Here is a 25,576-nt window from a genome sequence, read left to right on the forward strand (position 1 = left end):
CAGCAAAATTACACCCACCTGTTTTCTTGGGTCATTTCTATTTTCATTTGTTGATCATGAGGTCAGATGACGTTACCGTTATATATTTAAAAAAAAAAATCACATTAAAATATCTTTTCTCAACTGTATGTCAACATGAAATAATTTCATTTCTGAATTTTCTCCTCAGGTAACGCAAAGTCCTACCAACAGTGGATGCATACCGTAAAGGTATTCACATTCCTCCTTTCACGTCAGATAATTAAAAGCGTCCGGATGTCCGTGTGCAGCCGCCACCGATTATTCCGGCCGTGGTTGCGTGAAGCCGGACAGTCGACACACACACATACAAGCGATTTGACATGACACGACGTGACGTGTTGATCTGGCCGCAAACATGGGCGTTGCGGCGTTAAAGCGAGCCGGGAACATACATCTCCTTCCTTTTCTGACTGTCTGTCTCTCTTTATCTCCCTCCCTGGTTTCATCTCTGTCATATCCCAATCCAATCTCTGTCTCTCTCTCTCTCTCTCTCTCTCGCTCACTCACTCACTCCACTGACTGTCTCCCCCCGCTGTCAGCTGAGGCTGAATTAGTTCTCTAGAGTGCTCTTCAAAGGTTTGTTAAAGTTCACATTTCCTGACTGACAGGGATCTATAAGAGGGGCCTTCACCTCGGCCCCCTCCGCCATCCTCCTCCGCTCTCCCCCGACTTCTGAAACGCCTCCTGCCATTTTCTCTATTTAGCTGTTTAGCCAACGCTTTGTGCTTTTACTCGGGACCTGAAGGGAGCACGTGGCGGATGACAAAGAAATTACTAGGAAAGATGCGGCAGGATGAGAATGCCGCTCCGCCGGCCTCAAAGCGAATATCAATCAAGTGGCGTCCTTTCTCTCGTCTGCTTCTAAATAAAAACCGCCATAATGCCTTGAAACGTGAGCAGTGATTGATACTTTGCCAGCTGTCTGCGCCGCTATTTATGGCTTCTCCATATCGAAAATCACAGTACGATTTGTTTTAAAGGACGAGATTGGTGAAGGTCGAGAATGTAAACGGAGTTAAAATTGGAAAAGTCAGTAAAACTTCATCTAAAGTATATTTTTGGTTTTACTTGATGGCAGGTGTCCTTGCTAGTCCGCCACTAAGTCAGGTGATCTACAGTCCCCATGGCAACACCAGATTTTTTTTTTTTATTGCAAGCTGGTGTACCAGTAGCTTTTACTTTTGTGTGAGATAACAATATGACTACTGACAGTTCATTCAAAGCCAGGTAAATGACATTTTGGTTGTAACCAATGTGTCTTTTTGTAAACAGAGGGGAGGAGCGCTCATCAATACAGCGGTGATAAAGGTAAATGCACAAATGACAATCTTTTTTTGTGATTCCATTATTATCAATGCTTTTTTAATTTCCTCCCAGGCCAAAAGTCACGCCAAGAGGGGCATCCGGGACATTAAGGGACGACTTAAAGCGCGGGTGAGCAGCAACTTTGACCTTCACACCTCCCATGCCCAAAGACGTATTTTTTCACACATACACTCGCCAAGCAGCCGGCCGGACACGCACGTCCCTCATCGCAAGAAGCTGCTTTACATGGAGCTCGTGATCCCCGTGCCGGACTCTTTAATGATGGGCGAATCCCTCTCGGTGCTTTGTTCATGCTTGTACATTTTTAACCGCCGCCCCTCTGGCTACGGCCTGCCTGTCACGTCACCCCGGCCTCCGCTTTATTGTGTGCATATTTCATCAGCGAGCCTGTGATTTCCTCAAAGCCAACGTAACGAGGTGTACGTTTCCATAAGCCTGCTGGATTTGATGAGGCAAAAGCAGTTTGATCTGTCAGCGGGACGCTGATGATAAGCAACGCCAAGCAAGATGCAGCGCTCTGTAAAACACGCAAACATGCTCCGAAAGATGTTTGAAGGCGTCATCGACACGTTTGACATTGCCGCCAGCTGCAAACGGACAATGACGAAAATGGACATCGTGTTTTGCACCATATCGTTGTGGATTTGTTTGTAACTGCCATTTATCTTGACTGTTTTGGCCTCACAGGAGGACGAGGAAGAAGGCATGACAGTCTGTGCCGGGTCCCCCACTAGTACCAAGAGCTTGTCTCCAAGGCGACTGCAAAGGATGAGACGGGTATGACACACACACACGCAGACACACACCAGCAAATTAGTTAACTACCTCTGCCCTGATCATCCCCGAGCTTGACTGATATGGATGTCGCCACCTCCGTTTACTCGCTGTCTGCCGTGTCGAAGCTCTCGGAAGCGCATCACTTTGTCAGGGTGCCAAATATAATGATAAGCTTTTTTTATTTTCTTTCGACACGCCGCTGTTGTACAGCCGGTAGTTCCTAGAACAGTGCGGACAGGAGACGCAACTCATGCTGGTCAGCATTTCCTCTGAAAGTGTTATTTTTCTTTGTGTGTATGTTGTGCAACACGCGCACACACACGACGAGATAAAGTTGGATTGTACTGCAGTGTGCAGTTAATGTAAACATTCACTTTTCCGCTTTAAGGGAATTTGCTGATTAAATGCGCGTGACTGGACCAGACACACAAATAAGTTTATTTATATATATAGTTTCCATTGTTTTATGAAAAGGCTCCCAATTTCTATTTTCAACATATCGTGACAGTTTTTGCGTGTGATTGTGGGGCCTCTCATTAGCGTTGTGTGTCCAGTGTGTGCAACCGGGCTGGAAATTCTTAACACACAAGAAGGTGCGAAGGCCTGGGGTGGGCAAGCAGAGGAAGGGCAATTAGGTTTTTTTCTTTTTTTTTTTTTTCCTCCATAAGACCTTCTTTGGCTCCATACAAAGGATGCGCTCAAATTAACAGTTAACATGCAATGTGCACGCACGCACGCACAAGTATACACGCTCGCTCACAGTCGCGTCGGTGTCATTAAGAGCTGCTCATTGCTACGGTAACGGGTCCCTGGAGACCATTGTAGGAGGGTCACATAAGACCCAAGTGTATCTCATTGTCCAGCCACATCTAATGTCATCCCAACATTCTGCATTTTCTTAATATAAACACACGTTTGTCGCAAACACGCAATTGTTGCGGAAAAATAACTGCAGCGACAGAAAGAACTTGTGTCTGACAAAAGGAATAATAAATCAAAAAATAGATATTTATCAAATAAATATTACATGTAGGGCTGTCTCTTCCATCACAATCACCCCCCCCTCATAAAATATTCCCCACAGAGTCATTCTGCGTATCAATTTATCTTTACATGTCATTGCAAATAAGACTTTGATTTTCTAAAGTAACACAAAATCAAATTTTCATATAAATTCATTCGGTGACGTCGGATTAAAAATATGTGACCTTGCAAGCTAGCAAATGTGGTGGACAAAACCAAGTGTTATATTTGGGAGGGGGGGGGGGCAGGCTTTGTAGCTCATCCATCTTATCTGTGTGTCTCTCTCCCCTTTGCTGTGTTCTTTTCCCTCCGCATTCCTCGCTGTGATGTTGTGATAGTATTGTTCGGTCCGAACCAGGTGTTCACGGCAACCGAGGTCATTGGGAATAAGAATTAAGCGGGATTGCTGGTTAAAAAAGAAAAAGAGATCCCTGTACCATTGAAAAAATATATGTATATTGCGCAATAATGAAAATATGTTCAATAGAAGGTTCAATAGAACAAAAAAGTGTATTTTGAGCACACTTTTTTTTTTTCTCGTGAGCCTGGTCCGCCATGTGTGTCTTAAAATGACCGGTGGCTTCAGCGCAACACTTGCAGTAAGATTAGATTGCGTAAACTAGCATGATTAAACACCCCTGGAGGGATTTGTGTGTTTCCCAATCGTCTATGAAGCCTTAGAATCGCACAATCAGGTACTTGAAATATGCTTTTTGTCAACAATGAGCCCGCTAACAAATTTATATCGACACTTCCCTGCTATATTGACATTGCTCTCCTGCATTCACCTGTTGTGTGACCTGAGAAGCATCGGCAATCAACCCAACCTTCAAAAATGTGATGAAAAACATTCCACTGATTCATTTTTAAAACACTGCCGGGAAAAAACATCATGAGATGAATGAAGTTTTGCGCTGTGGTGGGATTTACCATGTGCAGGGTGTGGGTGATTTGGAATCTTTTTGGAGAGCTTGTTGATTAGGAATGTAGGAGGACTGCTTTGGTTGGATGAAAACAAGGCTGCTTGCTTCAAACAACAGCCACTGTTTTGGCTCACGTCTCTTTTTTGAAGGCCCGTTTATGTTCTGGAAGCTCTTGGTGGATGATGGTGTCAGGCCAGTCACAAAGTGACAACTCCATGAAGAGCAGAGGTGGCTGAGACCAAGTTATGGACAATCAAGCAGCGGACTTGTTTCTGGGCTCAGGTCTCCACGCGTTCAGTGTTACAAAATATCCGCAGCCGGAGAGGTGGATCAGTATGTGTCTTGCGTGCGCGTGTATGTGTGTGTGGACTGAATAAATGCATGGTTGGGGATGTTTGTGGATTCTATCAGTGGGAGACAGCTCATATATTCATGGCGAGTGGAGACCTACACGATATAATGTGTACACACATAACTTGACATGTGCTCTAATGTAGAAAATGATGCCTGACACAAACACACACACGCACACACACACAAACATATATGTATATACAGTATTTGTATATATAGAGAGCAAGTTAGAGAGATGGAAAGATAGACCTTTTCATAATCAATGATATTTCACATCAATATCGGTACACCGTACACTTCTTTTTTTTTTTATAGTCCTGCCTGTTGATTGATCATAATAATAATAATAATGCATGGGACGTCAGGTGTCGTATTGCTGCAGAGGTCTCGTAATGCCCAGACCAAAGATCTAGCAATTAAATTTATTTAGGGTGTATATAAAATAGCATATCATGGAGCCGCCTCTGCCACTGCTTGGGCTGAAACCAAAGTGCCATCTGCAGGCAGTAACTGTGTACTGCATCTTCTCACTCAGACACCTGGATGAGACTTGAAGGTTTAATAAAATAAGCATGCAGCGCATTTTATATATATATATATATATGGCTCCCGTATTCAAAGTGCGCTTTCAGCCAAGGCCAGTTGGATGGACGAGCAGCGGAGCTTTTTTTTCTCAAACAGTATTTTTTGCTCTTAAACAGGCAGACTTGGCCGTACTTCTGCAGAGTCTCTGCTTCTCCCCGAGGTTTCTTTGCATTTTACCGCCATGTCTTTACATACACTGCCAAGCTGGGAGATGAGTGGCGACTCAGAAAACGCCTATGAAATACATAATGTCCAATTTGGCGCCGCCACAGAGAGCGTGAGAGTTGTCCCGCATAAGCGGAGGAAAGCGCTTGGCTAAATAGATGCCGATGATTTGATTTTTCCTCTTAGAACCAGAAAGGAACTGTAATGTGTTGCGTCAGAAGTGGGAAATGTTTGGAGGCATTGGGATTGCTAAGGTGCTACGGATGAGGTCAGAGCGTTTTTGGTTTTTTTACTCGCAGGCCGGCCTGTGAAGGCGGTGGCGGCGGCGGCGAGCGTGTTGGCTTTTATGTCCAAATGTGCTACTGAAGGTATTCCCAATCCTTTTGCTCTTCCGCCAAGCATACTGGAGCTCGGATCAAAGCGCTAAAAAGATAAAAAAATGATAACGAAAGACATAAATGTTCCCGTCAGAGAGAGAGGGGGGAAAAAACAAAAGCTGAGATAATAAACATGCTCCTTGATGGAGGAGAATCGACTCCCTCTCGAAATGCAGGCTTGAGGTCATTTTGCTAAAATGATTTCACGTTCGTGCCCTCGCTGACTGGCGGCGCTTCCAAGACGAAAGTGACGGCGGAGTGACAGAAAGAGAGAAAATGGGAGCCGGATGACTTTTTCATTTGCACCTTTCAGCTTCTTATTAGCCCACAGCGAGGAGCTAATGGAGCAGCGGTATGATAATCTGTTGTTCTTCTTTGTCAAGTTCTCCTCGGCGCTGTCAGGCCCCCGGGCTTGACGATATTTGACTGCGGGTGCCTGGGCTCTTAAACAGGCTTTTTTTTTTGTTCTTTACATTGGTGCGCAGAGTTCACCAGTCAGGCAAATAACTGCTGTTGAGGAACTCTTTGCAGAAAAGTAGCAAAAGTTGTCGTGCGAGGGAGGCCACGTCCGTTTACGGCTCCCCCGGGGAGGAACTTTTCGGACAGACGGGACCAAAGCCGTAACGGAGATGACCTGCGTGTGCTTGTGTTTGGCTCGGCCTTGCTTTAATAAACACCTCGCTGCGCGGAGAGGCCCCGCTTTGCAGCCTCCTACGCACCGAGCGGGAATACGTGCACGCAGGTGCATGGGCGCTCGCTCACTCGCTCTGCTTGGCCGCCCGCGCCAGCCTGGCCCCAGATTTACTGCCCCGACACAGGAATCCATTAAATGCTGTTTAGGGATCCTGGGCCGGAGCCCCCTCTCTCTCAAATCTCTTTCATTATAGCTCCAAGCTACCACGGAAGTTGGCCAATCAGCGCTGGCACCACATGTGTTCCTGCTTAAGGTCCAAGACTTGAGAGGCTTAAGTGACTACTGCACACATCTTAACTGGACGTGCGCGTATCCCAAATGAGGCCACGCCGGCCCAACGTTACGTTCCGCCCATCTGGCTGGCACCGTGTCCGCTAATGAAGACCGGCTCGGTCCAGGGCTCCGTGGCCGTCCTTGGATTCGTTTTTTTTTGGCTCCATTTTTTCTCCGTCACCCATCGGGGCACGATTTTGCACGCCATGTTTATCTTTTATCGCTGCGTCTCGGGTTTCTGAGCAGCAAAGACTCGAAAGCACCCCCCCGCCCCGTGCTCCTCTCTCAGGGTGTTTATTCCTGTTCTGGCTTTTGATTGTGTGGTTGACAAAATATGGAAAACTGTTGGAGCGTTTGTTTGATGTTCTTGATAGCCCATTTAAAGTCCGTGTACTGAGACAATTCAGCGTGCCAGATGAGCGACTGTGGCTAGCTTGTAACTTTTTTTTTCTTCCCCCTCTCTTGTAAGACATTTCTTCACAACAGACTGTCCTACTTGTCCTATTAGTCTCATCATAACATTCTGCTAGTTAGCATCGAGCAATCAACTAGCACCGTTTGCAGTGAGTACCACTCTAAAGAAAAGTGACACCGTCCTGATTCAAATTAAAATACAGAAGCTTAGTAGGCATAAGTGTTCATCAATAACGAGGCAGAGCTTTTATATATATAAATATATAAATTATATAACATAATTTGAACATCATTACCGCACTTGAACACAGGAACATGTTAAAAAAAAGCTCATAATAAAATATATATTAAAATAAAATAAAATAGATATAATATAAAAATATAATAAAATAAATCCTCAATTTTCCGTAGGAGGGTAAATACAATGACCCCTCATTTCGGTTTGTTGTCCACAGTCGAAACAAACGTGAGGGCAATGTCAATTAGAAGGTGAGCACGCGCATGCACCGGTGATGGAGGAACATGTGCGTGCATGGCGGTGGAGGCCATGTTAATAAGTGGCCCGCGGCAGATGGGGAGCGTCCCGTGTTGCCGCGTAAAGCTGCTGTCTCTTCTTGAACCCGCACATGAAACATGTTACACAGGTGGCTTATTAAACCCGCTGTGTCACTAAACGGCACCACATACTGATCTTTCAGCACATAGCGCTGACAAATACCATGTGCCGACTTGTTACCACGACGATCGTTAATGCACTTACACGGGCCTGCTCTCAGAACCACCGACTTAATGCTCGATTTGATAAAACACTTAAAAACACTCATCCCCCCCCTCCCCCAGACCCCACTTTGACTAATAGAGTCTCAATTTTTTTGGTTCTGGTCCAATAAAACAAGCGTTGTCCCTCGAGGCCGAGCCAGATAGCTTCCTCTAATCGTCTTCTATTTACTTTTTCTTTTCATTTTGCGTTTGCATTTTTTATTTATTTTTTTCCCCAGTCACAGCAAAACTTCAACAAGTCTCCCATGAGCATGGGCCCTCGAGAGCTTGGCTACGGGCTTGATGATGACGAGATGGACAGCGCGAGCAAGTAAGTTCTGAGCGTTACAAAGCCACGATCCATATTGTTGCTAGAATATATTTGAAAGAACAAAATGTTAAAAGGGAAAAAAGATGCTCCAGGCAAGTTGTTTTTCTTAAGTCATGATGGTACTGCCCCCAAGTGGACATTATTGGTAAAACGAGGTAATACATTTCAGATGGCCAATGTTGGCCTCATTTCTATAATAAAATCATTGCTTTGTATCTAATCTAACTAAGCTAAAAATAATCAAACGATTCATAGAAAATGAAACCCTGAAATCTGTTCACTTATTCCAACGTAGGATCTCATCAGAGGACAGCGGCGATGTCCCGTCATACACGGAGGAGGACAGCGATGACTCGTACTCCTTAGAACTGGACATGGACTCCTCCCAATCAGGCAAGATGAACCTGCTGGAGGAGATCCTGGACTCTCTGAACACCTCCACCATTGAGCAAGGCAAGCTCAGTGCAGCCAAGAGCCTGGACTTCTTCAGGTCCATGGAGGACATGGACTACCAAGCCCCGGTATGAGACACATCTCCCAAACAAAACCTTGTGATTGTGTCGTTAGCATCTTTTTTCCATAATTCCTCTTTGTCTGTTCATTTTTAGAGTAAGGTAAACGCCTCGGGCGACTGTCAGCCGTCAGAGGAAAGGGCTTGCGATGGGGAGCAGGGGGGCTGGAACATGGGTCAGGATGATAGCGCGGTCCACGGGAAGCACCTCCCCCCGTCCCCACGCAGACAGCCCACCAAGAGCAGCCTGAAGAAACCCCCCGCGCCTCCTGTGCCTGCCACACAAGAGCAACCCGGTCCACGTCCTCTACCTCCGGGGAGACAAGCGCGAGACCGCTTCTCGCCGTCAGCATCTCGCCCGATTCCAGCCACCAAGCCATCGCCAACTTTGTCTCACGCGGCTTCGCTTCCCAGCTATTCCCCGCTGCCGGCGGCCCGCACTCGGGCCGTTTCCGAGCCTCAAAAGAGCACCGAGCCCACTCTAGCTCAGAACCCGACGGGCTCCACCGGCATCTTGAGGAGGAAAGTGCTCTCCAAGGAGACGGTGAAGCACTATAAGGAGAAGTCTTTGCAGAGGCGGGAAAGCAAGGAGAGCAGGGCCAGAAATTCTGTGCTGGTCCCCTGGGAGAAGGACAACACGGAGGAACTGCCGGGTCCGGTTCACGCGAAAAGCCCGGGGGCGTTCATGGAGGATCGAGGCCTCCTGGAGGAGATCGAGTCCATGTGCTGCGTCGGGCCGGTCCTCCACAGCGGCCTGCAGCTCTCGCAGGTTCACTGCAACAATAGCCACCACGGCAAAGCCGCAGAGCACTCGTAACTTTTTGAGCGGACAAGCCAGAGTGGCTCAACGGTGGGAAGAATTAGCGAGAAATGTGAGGACGGGACCTGGAGGTGAAAAGACAGGAGAAACTGCTAGACAATAACAAGATCTTATCCAGGGACTGATTTCTACAACTGATGCAAGAAGTCAAAACATATTGGCAATACGCTACAGGTGCATCTCAAGAAAATAAAACATTGTGGAAGATGTCATTTATACTAATGGTTATAACTCAGCAAAATTTTAATCTGTCTAATATCTATTCCACGTTTTGAATTAAACGATTCAAAATGTTCAAATTGAGATGCACCTGTCAATGGACAAAAGTATTGGGACACAATGACTGATCGATCCATTTAACGATTAGGAGACGTGTCCCAAGACTTTTGTCTGTATAATCTCCTGCAAATTGCACATTTTTGTTTTGAGTAACAAGAAAAAAAAAAAAAGATGACACCAGGAATGCCAACTTTGAGAGTAGCGCTCATGTTGCATTTTTCACATTCCAGAAAAGATGTCTCCAAACGGGACGGACAATGTCCTGTCCCATCGTCATGTCAAAGGTCGTCACATTTCAGATGAACAAATCGAGCCCCCCCAACCCATCCACAAGTATTTCAAAATGAAAATCAGCGGTCCTCATGAACCTTGGTAAGCACCCTTTCTTGTCACCATGCCTTAAGCGGACATGTGATGTGTTCATCTCCGGAGAGCCTCGTAGGTACTCGCTCGTGCGTGACATCTCTCAGACGTGAACGGTACTTTAAGCGTCTTTGTGTGGACGGGCGGAATACTGACTCTGTGTATCCTGGATGATGTGCTTTAAGCTGCTCGTCAAAGTTGCATTCCAGATAATCAACTGCGCATGGAGACACTCACAAGGGACGTCCATGTGAAGAATAACTTTTTATTTTTAGAACCTTTTTCATGTCGCTTGCACTCTACTTATTGTCGTGTCTTCCATTTTGTGTTCTTTCCATTTCCTATCCCGTTAGTTGCTAGAGCATTTTTGTCAGTGCCCGTGTACTAGTAAACTCACTGTCTTAGCTGGTTAGAGAATTCAGTGCACTAGTAGAACAACTTGGACGCACTAGTTTTGTTCCACTACTGTATGACATTTCTGTCCTCGACTAGAACAAGTGTGGAATATTAATAGACTTTTATAATACCAATCATAGCTCATAGTTTTGCCTCACTAGTAACATGTAACTGTCCTACTAGTATGCTAAAGACAATTTAGTAGAAGGACAATTTTTTCCCAGCAGCCACTGCCTTTTGCACACAAGTAGGGCAACTACAAAAAAACCAACTAGTGCAGTAAAACTTTGCACTAGTGGACATCTGCATGCTACTAATACCACCGAAGTACTAGTAGCACACAGTTGTTAACTCATGCAGACTTTTGCCTCACTAGTTGAGCGCACTAGTAGACCAACTAAGTTGCGCTAGTCGATGTCTTTCCTTTTCTTTACCACTGCCTTTCACTACTGTATAACATGTATGCACTAGTTGAGCAACTTTGGCATACTAGTAAAACAACGACATGTTAGTAGTGTGGCAGGACTACTCGTGGGCAGTTCTGGTGCTATTATTAAGGTGCAGGCGGCTACTAGTGTAGGTGACAAAGAGCATACTAGTACACGACGGCTCCGACAGCTTTCCTTAGCTTCCAGTCGCACACTGATGATAGCGTGTTTGATTGTACTGCAGCTCAGACCATACCACATCCATGGAAGGTGGAGAGTCTGACTCCCCTGACGCCCCCCCCCCCCCCCCCCCCCCCCCCTCCCTTGCGCTTGGTATGATGCTATTCCCGTTCATGTGATTTCAACCAGACGCCAGTCAGCCTGGCACTTTAACAGCGGCCGTTTCTCAGATTGCCGCCGCTGCCCCGTTAACGCTTTGCTCGTAAAGCGGCTGGCGGGCATCGAAACGAGCAGACCTCGTAAAAAGTCGAAATCCAGAGTCAAGCTCACAGCGGCGGCGGCGGCGGCCCTACTCGCTGACACACGTTCAAACACATAGTGACTATGCAAACATTTCCAAAAAAATGAAAAGGTCATACTTTTGACGACTTGAAAAAAGAGGAACAATCAAGTTAGTTTCGAATGGGAATAAGCCACATGTCGAGCGTGTGCGTTTGTGTGTGGTGTGCCTTATAATAATAATAATACCTGGTACAGTATTAAAGCACGCACGGAGTATGCAATGCAGAAATCATCATATGGTCCTTTGATTGTTTCATGAGTGAAAGTAGTTTGAACCAAATGACCTGAAATGAACTCAGGTGATATTTTTCTGACAGGAGGAACCTCCTGGCATTTTATTTGATTTAATTTTTTTACTTTTGCTAGATAGACATCTTTTTCATTTTCCATTAGTTTACGATTATTTTTAGCTAATTCGCTTCGTTTTTTTGTCAACAAAAACTAAAAAAATGCATTTGAAAAGCTTTCTCAGAGGTCTTCATTTCAAAAAAAAAAAAATATTTTCAGCTGACTAGACATGTATTTTTTTCTTGAGTATATTTTACAGAAATAATATATAATTGGTGTTATATGTTGTAAATAACACCCAATTTGAATGTTTTAGATATTATTTTTTAAAATTAAAAAAAAAAAGAAACGATAATATAAAATATACCGCCCTCTCATTTCTGCCCGCATGTTCAGACTCGGTTCTTATTCGCTTGACAGATTGTGGTTCATTCATAATCATTGATATTTATCGAAATATTTAGCAAGTCAATCAAAAAAAAAAAAAAAAAGAATGACGCAAATATGTTGCTTTCGCCTTGCATTATAATATTTAACATCATCTGCCTTGTAGGAGAAGCTATTTTTTACATTTATTGTTACATTTATTGACTGCTGTAAATAAACCATGGAGAAAAAAAATTAATAAGCATAACTACTGCTGTGAGTAAGATGAAAAGTGATGGCGACTGTTTACACTAATGCTGTACAATGACGACCACGACAGTAGTGTGGAGGACTTGACGTTTCCAAAAATGCTATTTCTGCCAGTGTGCTAATGTAGCATTCATGAATGCAGACAGAAACATTTCATAATGTACTTTAACATCATTTTGCATACATCTCAAATGCAACATGTGTGTGGTAGCAGTATAGACATGAATCACTTCTCGTAACAATGACGTTTTCCGGTACGTTTTTGATTCCGTGCGCACTTGCATGTTCTCGTTGTGGAGAAAAAAAGCAGAGGTCATTCTGAGGAAGTTTTTTTTTTTTTTTCCCCGTGACAAACCTGGTACAACTGCACATCTTGTATGCACTGTGAAATGGAAATAAATACGCTTTCATGTAACATGCTTTTGGTCAAGTCACAGATGTTTCTTTACGATGAGTTTTTTTCTATTTAAGGACAAACAAATCAATAAAAATTAGACAGCTAGAAAATAAATTAACATACCAGCAGATTTGATATTTACATTCACAAGTGTGACAGCAGCACATAATCAATGGGTACAAATATTGGGCGCAAAATATAGATTTGCCATTGTGAAATGAAATCTATGGTGGATGAAGACTTCCCAGTCCGGCAGGTGCAGCACATCCGAGTAAGATGGATCTCGCCAATCTTCCACTGCTCAGATGAGCCTCTCCATGGGTGGAGTCTGGGTGACGCTCCACATCTCCACACGAGATCCGTCCTTCTCCTGCCGACTGGGGCTGTAGGTGCCGTGGGTGGCTCGGCGGTTCAGCGCCACCACCAGTCCGACCGAAGTCAGCATCACAACCAGCAGCAGGATGACGGACACCAGGCTGATGGCCAGTAGTAGGTCAGAGGTCACGCCTTCTGAGGTCAACTAGAGGTAAGATGTGAGATAGCATCTTTATAGTAAAGCCATATCTATTCTGCATTCCAGGAAAGCCAAATTTAAAAGACAGTGAGTTTTTGTTTCTCAAAATCTTTTTTGACCTCCAGCAAACCTCCCAAAAATAGGTCATGTGCCTTCTATTCCACAATGACCTTAGAAACACAATTAGGAAACACAACAGTTATCTCCTGCAGCGATGTCACTTTTCTCTCCTCTCCTCTCCTCTCCATACAGGTTCTCCGGGAAAGTGCTTACCTGTCACTGCGGCACACTTTGCTGTCACAGAGAGTGTGAAGCAGGCAAGCCGCCGCAACAGCAGGACCCGCCATCAGTCTCCTACTGCCACACACACCACCGAGATGTCTAACTAACCAGTCTCTGAGGTACGTGGCGAGGCCACCCTGAAGCCTCCGAGCAGAGGCAGCGGCAATGCCTCTCTGCTGTCAGCACTATGTCTTTGTGTGTGTGTGTGTGTGTGTGTGTGTGTGTGTGCACGTCAGATACGGTGCCCTCATATTTTTCCGCCAAGCAGACCAAACTTCTGTGAAAGCCAGCAGCTCCCTGCTGAAGCTGCACTTCAGTGCCAGATGTTGCTTTGGCTGAGTTGAGTTTACTCTCATTATACCCTACTCATATCTCGAATTTTTGTTTTGCAAAAAAAGGATTGAATGACAGCTCATATCTCAAAAACAAAAAAATCTCGTCATTTATATCTCAAGGTACTACTTTGTGTTAATGTTGCTACTACTAGTACTAAACACATATTTATTTAAAAAAAAAAAGATTACTTATTAATTGTAAGGTGGGAAAGGAAAAAAAGAATGATTAAAAGAGGACAGACAAGACTAATAAAGAAGATTTTTTTTTTTTATTATTAGACCAAAAACAGATGTTAGGACAGCTTCTGACAGAAGAGATGACAAAAGAGAACACACACATGGCATGGTGTTATTAAAAATAAACATAAACATGATGGGAGAAAAGTGATCCATGTGCTTATGAAGGGTTGACCACCGTGACCCGGTGAATATGTGCCGGTTACTGAGCTGCAGAGAATTTGGGTTTAAAATATCTCAGAGGGAAACGTTTGCAGACAAAAAAAAAAAAAAGAAGAAGAAGAGCAAAACAACACATTGTGCAGCTGTCAGTCAATCATCCACTGATGCGAATTCACAACAACAAAGCAAGACGACATGTTGTCTCCTCGCACTTGTCAGTGCCTTTAGAAGTAAAACATGGCTTTTTTACACCTACGCTGCTCGGAGCTCCCCGAAATTCCGATACAAAAGAGTGACAGGATATCCTAAATGGAGAAACATTCCAACAATACATTCATACCTCCAACGAGGTTGTGTTTGGTTTGGATCGTGGCATTTTGGGATCCCTTTCTTCTGTTGGATTTATGGCAAGTAGAGTACCTGCTATTTAGCATGGATATGAATAACATTTGATTTAGCTATGTATGTGAGCTAACAGATTTTTTTTAGAATATTTTGTGGGGTTTTGGATTTGAATAATGATTTTGGTTTAACCAATGAAATCATTTTAAAAGTGTTACGCAACATCATGTTTTTAAGCAACTACCTGTTTTCGACTAACGTGCAATTAACACATTTATATCATGATATTCATTTACATTCATTTCTAGGAACTGCCATTAGTACTTATTGACTCATATATATTGATCTTAAATAAGGTGCTTGGTATGAAGGCACAAATGACACCTTGTGCCCCCTCAGTTGTTGTCCCCCCATTCCACCTCGGGCTCATCGTCCAGCCTGAGCACGAGGTAGGAGAGGAGCTGAAAGAGGTTCTGCCAAAGCAGCACGGCCACGTAAAAGTAAATGTCGCTTACGTCCGTCTGGCATATGTCGCCGGCGTAGCTCATGTCGCACACGCACAGGAACTTGTTGATCAAGTTGCGGCAGTAGCCTCCGTTCAGACACGGGTTGGACTTGCATTCGTCTATCTCCTGCTCACACCTGTGATGGAGAGAGTGTTGATTGGGATTGGGACATTTTTTTTTTTTTTTTATAAAATTCTTCATTGCTTGTGAATTTTTCTAATACACAATTTTCTTTCCCTAGGCCTCTCTTGCATAAAAAAAATACCATTCAAGGATGGTGCAACTGATCAACAAGAAACCAATGGTAAGTGCAAGATCATTTTTTAAAAACACATTTCACAAAAATTAATTCATCATACCGGTGTCCAGCAAAGCCAGGCGGGCAGTCACATGACAACTCGCGCTCGGTGCAGTTGCCGCCGTTGAAGCAAGTGTAGTTTTTCAAGTCATCTCCACAAACAGATACAGGAAGGTTGGGCCGCCTAGATGCAGATTACAAACAAAAACTCAAATCTGCTACTAGAGCCAGACAAAATTAGTCATGTGAGACTACTTGTATTGTTTGATTCAGTATTGAGGCGAAAGAAGCTTACAACCCGACCGCCGTAATCCGATTATCTACCTCGAGGAACGACTATAAAACCAGTCAGAATAGTTTTGATAATATGGAATTTATCTCTAAATAACAAAATACAAGCATTTTTTTCCCCCCTCAGCCTTCTTTTGGCAAACTTTGTGCCAAACCGCAGCTGTCACTCATTCTCTCTCGTATGTGTTTTTAAACAAACACTGATGGAGGCATTGTTAATATTAGCTTTGCTTGCCATTTTGCCAGAGCGAGAGATGCCGCGCGTGACATTTGGGAAACAAAGGAGGAAACAAACTGAAAAAAATACTTACATATTTCTGACAACAATGTACCAAGGAATTTCTTCAACCCGTTCACTAGAGAGGAAGACAAGGAAGGGATGGGGGGGGGGGGGAAGGAGGTAGAAAGCCGCGCAAACAAAACAAAGTCATTTTGATGAAAACTTTACAGCGCCCATGTTCCCAGTGAAGGGAGACGTGCGGCTTCCTCGCAAAGGTTCTAGAGCACGGGAAAAAAAATGCAAGGAGCTGCGTGTTTATGGGATAAATGCTCGGCGGCGTTCCCTCGCCTGTTCTCCGAGGCAAACAAGAGATGAGAGGGAGAGAAAGTGCCGCTGTAGCGCTGAGACACGGCGGCAGACCGAGAGGCCTTTTCTGCCTGACACTAGAATAGAAATTCATCTTCAGATGAAGCTTGCTGCAGGCGTAGGCAGCCACCGAGGAACGGTAGCAAACGTAGCATCTCGTCTGTCTTCCGTCCCTCGTCTCAGCGATTTAGCATCATTTATTTGTGTTTGCTAACTAACCGTGCTCTTAAAAGTCTTCAGGTGGTGACAAAAGGAGGAAATGTTTCTCCTTCCAAAGCCATCAAGTGTGGTAAAATGTATTCGTTTGGCAACGTGATTGCTCAGTTTAAGTTTTTTTTTTTGGGTTGCTTATACAAAAATGATGTCATTTTGTGTAAGGACAGACGAATGAATGAATGAACTAATCCAAAATTAGCAATAGTCGACCTTAGCGGAGGTCAACATTAAAAATGTAAATGAGCCGCTAACCCAAAAACTTGGAATCTTCATTCCACTGTGACTCTGACTAAGAATGAACAGTCCAGAACAAGTTGGACCACACGCTGTCTATCATGGACTTACTTGCAAAGAGGTCCAGTGTAGTTCTCAGGGCACAGACAGGCATATCTGTCAGGTCCATGCAAGCAGGTTCCTCCATTTGCACACAGATGCTTTTCACAGATGTCAACTTCCTCCTCACAGTGCATTCCGTCGTATCCCAGTTCACAAGAGCATTCGTAGGTCAGTCCGGTGGTGCTGCAGTTGCCGTGGATACAAGGTCCGGAAGCGCAGGGGTCGGCCAAGAAGCCGCAGTGCCGCCCTGCCCAGCCCTCGGCGCAGCTGCAGTTGTAGTAGTTGAAGAAGTCTCGACACTCTCCTCCATTCAAGCACGGATCGGGCGTGCACACCGACGCCCCGCTGCAAGCGACCAGCGGACGATTGAGGGACGTCTGGATGAATTTCTCCTTCTGTAATTGTGGAAGGTTGACCTGAGAAGAGCTGAAGTAAGACAGAGCGATCCCGCCTATCTCCACCGTGCCCAGGCACCCTGCTAGTGACCATCCAACATCAGTGGTCAAACCTCCCAGGAAGATGTCTACTCCTTCCCTGAGGAAGTCCAGGTTGCCCCCTTGACCCCTGGAAGTGATGGCTTCATCTACTTCATCATCCAGCACCAGAGTCCACTGAGATATATTAGTCCACGGGGCAGTCATGAACAAATGGACAGCGTGCCACTCGCCATCGCTGACAGACCTCACGCTGTTGAGGCTAACTGCGGACTTGTCTTCCTCTGCGTCTCCGGTGGAGCTCTGAAGCTCCATGAAGAGGAAGCCGTCTTGGACAGAGAGAGTGACAAAGGCAGAATCCTTCTCCGCGTGGAGGATGGCTGCGCTACGTTTCCGAGTGCGCAGGTTGAAAGAGAGGTTGGTTAGGTTGCGCAATATGTGCCCATTTCCTCTGTAGACCAGCACAGTGGTGTCATTCAGGAAAGTTGCATTGGCGTGACCTAGAAAATGACACATGAGCTTCAAACACACCTTTAAAAACAACATTTAAAACCGAGAAGATCATTAGTTGGATAACTTCTTCTACTCGCTTTGTAATAATATACGTAATATGGGTTCAAGCAAATCCTGCTTAAGTAGTTGATGGAGCACTTTGTGGTTGGATTGAGGTCGCTAAGCGTGTTACATGATTTATTTAAAGATGTACAAATTGTATAATCAAGTAGGTCTGTATGGAGGTAGGACAATAATGATATCATTTGATTAACAGGATTCATTTAACAATATTATAATAATATAGTTTATCATTATCATTATTATTAATAATAATATTTTTAAAAAATACAAATGTATTATCATTATTAATTATAAGTATTATTATTATTGATAAATTTAATTCAGTTCTCCTGCCCACAAGAGCTATTTATAACATTTTGGATTCTAATGTGGCACGTGAATGCTGATAATTTTGTCCTGATGTCTTTACTCACATTCATATCCTTGGTGGACTATCTTGCACTCAGCATCCGCAGGGCACGGAGACAATTGGCACCATCTGACGTCCTCACAGTGCCGCCCTGCTGTGCTGGGTGGGCAAGCGCAAGTGAAATCGTCCCACGTGGTGTAACACATTCCCCCGTTGAGACAAGGGTTCCTCTGAAGAAGAGATTAGGACAAAGGTGGGCTCATCATTCAAGTCTTTTAGAATTAATAAAGGGACACACTTACACTGCAGGTGTTGTCTCCGGAGCAGCCAGCGGTCACATTCTCCATGAGTTGCAAAGGGAATGTTGTCACCAAAGTGTCCAAATCAAAAAACTGCAATCTCTTGTCATTTATCTGCAGGTCTTGGATGCATCCTTTAAAATGTCCCCCCCAAACGGCAGCAGCATGGCCGTCCAGCAGACCTCCGACATAGACGCTATCTCCTGCTTGAATGCCGTAAGTCCTGACCTCGGCTTCAGCTTCTTTGTGAGCCTCCACGTGCAGCGTCATTTGGCCCCTGGCCACCTCCACATTCACAAAGTGGACTTGGCCGTCGTTGAGCGCGCTCTCTCCCCTCAGGCTCTGTACGTCACCGAGCTGAGCCGTGACCACGCCGTCCTCCAGCCACACGTGCAAGTAACGCGTGCTGCCGTTGCTCACTGCCAGCAGGAGGCCGCCGGGCTTCCGCGTGCGGAGGAAGAGAGAGATTGAGAGGCCTTCACCCAGGTCATCCGTGACGTTGAAGACGGCGTAGCTCAGAGAGTCCTCGCTCCCGAAGCGAGCGCTCACATGTTCTGAAGGTGAGGGGAAAAAAGGCAAATTTAAATTCACTTTTATTTATTTATTCATTTATTTATTGGCGGCATACCCTCTTCGCAGTCTTGGCCCATGTAAGGCCTTGGACACTGGCACTGGTAGCTCTGCCATAGGTTGACACACAGTCCGTGGTTTTGGCAAGGCGCGTCCTCGCAGCGGTCTCGGTGGCTGCAGCCAGGCGACACGTTGACAGCAGAGTCGCTCAGCCACTCCTCGGGGACGATCAATTGCCAGTCCACCAAGACGTCCCTCATGCAACCGATAAATGGCGGAATTGAGGAGTCCTCGCTCGGATCCTTTCGCACCCCTCCGATGAAGGTGTTCTGAGGGAGTGACGCCGAACCATCCATGTTATTCTGGACCGGCGCCACCTTGTAGCATCGCTGCCTCTCGCATGTCGCCGCATCACTCAAGAGTCTCAAACTGAGCACCCGGTTTGTGAGCACTGCCTCGACCGTATGCCACTCTCCATCGGCGACCGCGTGCGACAGCTCCAAAGCTCCAATTCGACTCAGTACTTGGAGCTTGGCGGCTGTTTGCCTTCGAAGCGTGAGGTGAAGCTGGCCCTCTTGCAGCTCCAGGAATAGCAGAAGACCCCTGATGCTCCGCTGGAACAATACAGCCCTGGGCAAAGCAGTCTTGAAGCTGAGGGTGATATTGCAAGAGATCTCAGCATCCACAAAGGGGCTCTGGAGCAGAAGGTAGCCGCTACGTTCAAACGAGAAGGTGGTAGGGGTCTTGCAGAGCGGACCGCTGTGTCCGGCTGAGCAGGAGCACGTGTAGCCGTGGGTTCCGTCCAGAAGGAAGGGATTGCAGGAGCCTTGGTTCTGGCATTCATGGCCGTCACAGCCCACCAGCCTCACGTGGCAGTTTGCACCTCCGTAAAGATAGCCTTTGCTACGTTGTTTGTTGCAGTGACACGTGTAGCCCCCATCATGGCTCTCGCACCTCCCGCCATTTTGGCACGGGTTGGCATCACAGTGGTTTATTAGCTCCTGGCAGAAGGAACCTGTGGAAGGAATGACATCACTGCAGTTTAACAGGGACCACTCCAGTGTAATTAAAACTATTTTCCCCACAACAAGGATTCAAGGCCAGGGTATTGTTTTGAATTGATCTCTTCTTAAAAGAAACAAACAGATTTTAAAATGTTATTTTGAGCCTCATCTCATGTCATCTAAATAAAATAGAAAGCTCCAAATTACAGTTGACAGTATACAGCACTGGATATTTACCTTTTATTTAATCACGCTCTATTTTTAACTATAAATAGAATCCACTGAAATCGATTCTAGTGGTCTGAACATTATAAAACGAAAGAAAACAACACCGCTGGTATTTCAACCCGTTCACAATATAGCCACTTAACTAGTCCACGAGGTTACTTAACTCTCCAGTGTTCCGTATTATCCTCTTAACATTGTTTCACTTAAATTGCCAGACTTACTATTTAAAATATTGTTATTTTTCAGTTTCCCTGCTAGCACTTATTATGGAGAGTAGAAAATAGGGAGACAGATACTCCAATACACGTCACCGACTTCTTCCTGTTACCTGTTCCAAGCAAGAGAATGGCCCAAATCCATCCCGTGTGTATCCACATTATGACGTCACTCTTTTCCCCAGAGATGCCCCAAACTTGTCTAAGTGCACCATATTAATTTGACGTCCGTCGCAATGGAGCTCTGCTCCTCGTCGTGCAGGGTTGAATATGCGGAGAGCAGCAAAGTAAGATCCTGGGGATTACACTAATGCTATTTGGCCAACTTTCTGAGTCAGTGCGACAATAACACTAGCCAGGGCGGCTCGCTCGCAGACTAATTTAGCCTGATCATTGCAAAATCAAGTCTTGTGTAAGGTCGAGTCAAAATAATCTGCTTTTGTAACCCGAAAAGGAACACTCAAGGCACACCAACAATATCCTGTAGGTATTTAGCAAACTACTGCAGGTACACTACTATTATTGTCTCACAGAGAGTACACATATGTGATGTATTTTATATTATTTGTAAGATTTATGTTACTTTGTTCTAGCTTCCTAAAGCATGAAAAAAAAGCATTATATAACCCAATGTTTATCTCAAGCCTTAGCCTATGCACACTTTATTTATTTATTTATTTATTTATTTATTTATTTATTTATTTATTTATTTATTTGTTTGTTTATTTATTTATTTATTTATTCGTTTATTTATTTATTTATTTATAATTTTATTTTATAGTATTATTACCACACAGCTCTTATTTTCAGTATGTGTCAGAATATGTTACCTGTTGTTCCCGGAGGGCAGCTGCAAATGTAGCCCGCAGCGTGCTGAGGGTCGTAGCGTTGGGGTAGCAGCGGCTCGATACCAAAAAGAACCCGCCACGACCTCTCGATGCAGCGGCCTCCGTTCAAACACGGGTTACTGCCGCACTCATTGATGTCTATTTCACAGAGTGTCCCCTTAAAGCCTGAAATCAAGAAAAACATTACAGTAAACAACACAAGATTAAATTCTCTGTGTTGCTTTGCATAGTAGGGTGGTTGATATTTTTTTTCTTTTTGTAAACCCTCACATTTAAGGTCCTTTTACCTGGCAAGCATTGACAGATGTAATGACCCTGATTTTCCATACAGGTGGCACTGTTGAAACACGGTTGAGAGTTGCATTGTTGTTTTGGGCTCTCACAATGTCCACCACTAAAGGCTGTTTGTGAGCAGTCACAGCTATATCTGGGACAAAGTCAAAATGAACACATTAAATCAAATTTATAAAAAAAATTGTTATATTTTTATGGGCAATCGATTGTCAATTCCTCACCCATTGTATCCATCTATACAGGGAGCCCCGTTTTGGCACGGCTTGTCTTGGCATTCATCAATGTCGATTTCACAACGGTGGCCTTGGAAACCGGGCGGGCAGGTGCAAAGCAAGCCACCCGTGTTGTCGTGGCAACTGCCGCCATTGAGACACGGCTGTAATTGACACTCATCAATGGCGACCTCACAAGTGGGCCCTGAGACAATGAAAGCAACACAGATGGCCCAGCGCAAAATGACAGGTGCTTGCTTTTATGTGGACTGTCATCATATATGCTTTTAAGCCTTACAGTGTCACTTCACGACTGTTATAAAAAGTCTACACACCCCTTTTGAAATGCCAGCTTTTTGTAATGCAGACGCCAGGATCAATTATTCCTCAACTCCAAAACCACAATGTGACATCCTGTCCAACAACACTGCTTGTTTCTGTTCCCTCACCAGTGAAGCCGGCGGCACAGAGACAGGAGTATCGGCCCACTCTGTCAACACAGGTGCCTCCGTTTGTGCAGGGCTGGGAGACGCATTCGTTGACATCGATCTGACAGTGAGAACCCTGGAAGCCCGGCACGCAGAAGCAGGCGTAGCCATCCTCGCGGATTTGACACAAGGCTTGGTTTTGGCAAGGATTTGGTGAGCACAGATTCACACCTGGAGGGTGCCCAGAAGGAGACGCACCTATACACACATGATGAACAGTTTTATATTCAAAATGTAATACAGTAAGTCAGAAGGTTGTGGAACAAAACACAAAGTTCATCATCAGGTTTCTTTTTAATGACTCATTTTGAATAGATATTGGTTATTAGTTTTTATTCAATGCCATACAGGGACTAAAGAGGATCACAATCAGCTATGCAAGTGGCGGATGGCGAGATGATAAACACTTCACTATAATCTTGAACACAGCAAAGTGCTTATTGCACGGATATGAAGCGTGACAACCATGCTAAAATTGCAACATTGTAATGCACAAATGTATGCACATAGCCACGGTAATCCTACTTGGAGTGTCCAATCAGACTGAGTGCAAAACCCATGAGAGGCTCTTGTGCACCGTGATTGCTGAAGGGCAGTCAGACTCACAGGCAACTTGCAATCATCTCCAAGAGCAGACTTATGTTAGGTTGTTATGAGCAGGAGGAATATGCAAAAGTATTTTTGGAAGAAAAAAAAATATAATTCTTTTTTTTCCCCGTTATGTACATTTTTTTTTTGTTGTGATACGATTTATTTTTCCCCATAATTACTTCAAGTTTAGGAATATCACATTTACATTATGGCCATAACAGTCACTTCATAGCTCAATTATTGAATGTTCATAAGGTGCTCTTTCAAATTATGCTGTATTCAATTCACAATTGTTTATAGTCTCTGAATAATCTACTTATGGTGTCTGTGGATAAACAGAGTGACTCCTAATAAATTAAACAGTGTGGAAATGAGTCACTGGAACCCAAAAGGCTAACATGAAATAATTTTTTGGGGAGATTCTGAGACACATCCAAGCAACCCCACTCCCACAGCGTGTGGACTTTTCAAATGTAAATTGGCTCTTGGGTCTTTGTTTGGTCCTATCTAGAGAGCCTCAAATAGCACATGTGGAATATCTCTTGTACACTGACTCATCTGCTTGTCCGTGTGTTTCAGTGGTGATAACAACTTGCTGTGTCGTCAAGATGTATAGCGTGTCTACAGAAAATGGATGGATGGATGGACATTTTCAAGCAAACGAAATAAAAAAAGGTAGGATGTTGCGCCTAAGTGTGGAAGTTTAGTTTTCTAGGAAAAAGATGATGGAAAAGTCACTTACCATAGGTCACAAACAGTGAGGAGATAAGAATTGTCCAGGCGAGTGATTTAAATCTGGAAAAACGAATCACATCCATAATCGTGACGAGGAACCATCCTGCTTTTCTTCAGCACAAAATGTTGTTACGAGGCGGATTTCGCTGATCTGCTTGCAGGGTCTCACGTGTTGTCAACTCCAGAAGCACTTCAGCACACACTTCTGCTGCCCATTGGAGCACCATCAGGAGCCTCCATCACATGTGAAATAAAGAGCCTGATGGCCAACCGTATCCAGGGAGGAGGAGGAGCTGTAAGCAATTCTTCTAAGCATTAAGGACAAGCACTACTAGCACAATCATAATAATTTATACAATGCTTTACAAGAACAGTCAAGCAATTTGAAATCATAAATTAGAATCACACACAATAAACAATTCTAAAGAGTTGACCATCTGTGGATTTAAAAAAAAAAATGCATTGTTGGTTAAATTCTGTGACTATAATTATTAGAATATTCTGAATAATTTTTCTAAATATAATGATTTTTTTCTTCATAAATTATAGTAATAAAATGTCTGATAGTAACCTTAGTGAGTCAGTTGCACATTTATTTGTAATTTATTTTAATACAAGCACAATACTAAGATAAAAAACTGGATCAAGGCAAACCTGTGCAAATGTTAAATAGTTTCTCAAGTTTTAAGTACTCCTTGGCTCTGTAGTCTAAATTGATGCGCTTTTGCTTTTGTCCACAAGAGGGTAGTAACGGTTCATAAAAATACAAAGATGATGCTTGGATGGAAACAGTTCAGACAAAGTTGGGAGAGAGACAATCACTTAATGGATTTTTCAACAGCACAGAGCCAGCATAGACCCTCGTGAATACAATAAAAGTCCAGCCTGAGTCAGCCATGCTGAGTACTTGTTTACCTTTTTTTCTGCATTGCATTTGCAGTAAAAAGAAGCGTTTCCCTGCCAAACACACTCATTAGAAGTGTTAAAGAAAATATTTATACTTTGCTCTCTCATTTGTCCTTGTCAGACGGACGACCTGATGAAGCTCAAAAAGCTTTTAGTGATTTGACCTCAGTTGAACTACTGCAACAAGAACTACAGTTAACTTTTTGGGAGTTACATAACCAATATTTTGTCAATATTACAATTTTATGGTCATGATTTTTATGTGCAACTTTGTTCCTTCTACTTATCCTCAATTTTTAGTACACATTTGACTTCACTTTGTGTTGGATAGTGACTCGGAGGTGTTGATCCAGACAACTGAGCAGCGAGCTTTGAAAGCTGAGGAGGCCCTCCAGGCAGCGCTGGAGAACATTAAAAACCTGGAAAGACAACTACATGATTCTTTAGGTCGGGTACCCAAAAGTTGTAAAGGTATTGAAGCATCTTATTACGTCCGCTCAGTACTTATTATGTGACGGTTCTGCTTATTGTCTTGCAGAAGAAAAGTAAACAGCTTCACCGTTGCCTGCTGCTGTTTCTCCAAAGAACACCACGCATCAGCGCAAATGTTTCTCATGATGTCGCCGTAAATTTAATTTGAAAAAAGCAAATTGTGCAAAATGAGTAGTGTAAAATGTAAAAAAAAAGATGAAAGATGAGTATCTTATAGAGTGTTGAAGATGCTCTGGTTACGCACTCTGGCCTGCACTTGAGGGTCTTCCATGGCTGCCAGATGCTGCTGTAACTCCACTGGAAAGCTGACAGAAAATCAAAGCCAAGCACAACACAGCGTGCTCAGCAGAACCCTCAAAGTGGACCGCAAATCTTTGCATGCATCTGCTGACAGATCAAATGGATCAAGGTCTATTTTGAGGAGAACTTTGAATTTGTAGTGGCCTTCACGGTTGAGCTGTTTCAATTAAGTTCATTTCTCGGTGATTGTCTTGAGCAAAGGTTCTTATAAATAAAAAAATAACAAAGAACGTAAGTCACACACATTTAGTTCTGTCCATCGAGTGGC

The 25,576-nt window shown here is 44.1% G+C and overlaps 2 protein-coding genes across 6 annotated transcripts in view; one reads left to right on the plus strand and one right to left on the minus strand.

The window, feature by feature from the left end:
* The window catches only part of dennd1b (DENN/MADD domain containing 1B), a 66,547-nt gene extending 53,867 nt beyond the window's left edge, over positions 1-12,680 (plus strand). For 3 of the 4 annotated variants that reach the window (XM_049729035.2, XM_049729048.2, XM_068652106.1), the window contains 7 exons: positions 170-210; positions 1,294-1,329; positions 1,399-1,455; positions 2,035-2,124; positions 7,931-8,022; positions 8,318-8,543; positions 8,631-12,680. In XM_049729035.2, the coding sequence (XP_049584992.1) occupies positions 170-210; positions 1,294-1,329; positions 1,399-1,455; positions 2,035-2,124; positions 7,931-8,022; positions 8,318-8,543; positions 8,631-9,350 (1,262 nt within the window). In that variant the 3' untranslated portion in view covers positions 9,351-12,680. The remainder of the gene's footprint in view (positions 1-169; positions 211-1,293; positions 1,330-1,398; positions 1,456-2,034; positions 2,125-7,930; positions 8,023-8,317; positions 8,544-8,630) is intronic. The other variant, XR_007483382.2, reaches the window with a different exon arrangement.
* On the minus strand, positions 11,715-23,838 carry crb1 (crumbs cell polarity complex component 1). Of its 2 annotated transcripts, XM_049728973.2 has the most exons (13): positions 23,618-23,838; positions 22,246-22,482; positions 21,806-22,001; positions 21,578-21,717; positions 21,273-21,455; positions 19,054-20,010; positions 18,429-18,979; positions 18,191-18,356; positions 16,777-17,701; positions 15,941-15,985; positions 15,400-15,522; positions 15,050-15,176; positions 11,715-13,182 (listed from the first exon to the last, which is right to left on the minus strand). In XM_049728973.2, the coding sequence occupies exons 1-13, from the start codon at positions 23,691-23,693 to the stop codon at positions 12,964-12,966; spliced, it is 3,945 nt and encodes a 1,314-aa protein (XP_049584930.1). In that variant the 5' UTR covers positions 23,694-23,838; the 3' UTR covers positions 11,715-12,963. The 2 variants fall into 2 exon arrangements, with proteins under 2 accessions (XP_049584930.1, XP_049584939.1); XM_049728982.2 differs by lacking the exons at positions 21,273-21,455; positions 21,578-21,717; positions 21,806-22,001; positions 22,246-22,482; positions 23,618-23,838 and adding an exon at positions 20,556-20,731.
* Between the last annotated feature and the right edge of the window lie 1,738 nt (positions 23,839-25,576).

The sequence above is a fragment of the Syngnathus scovelli genome, chromosome 10, assembly GCF_024217435.2.
Source record: "Syngnathus scovelli strain Florida chromosome 10, RoL_Ssco_1.2, whole genome shotgun sequence".
In the NCBI taxonomy this organism is placed as follows: domain Eukaryota; kingdom Metazoa; phylum Chordata; class Actinopteri; order Syngnathiformes; family Syngnathidae; genus Syngnathus; species Syngnathus scovelli.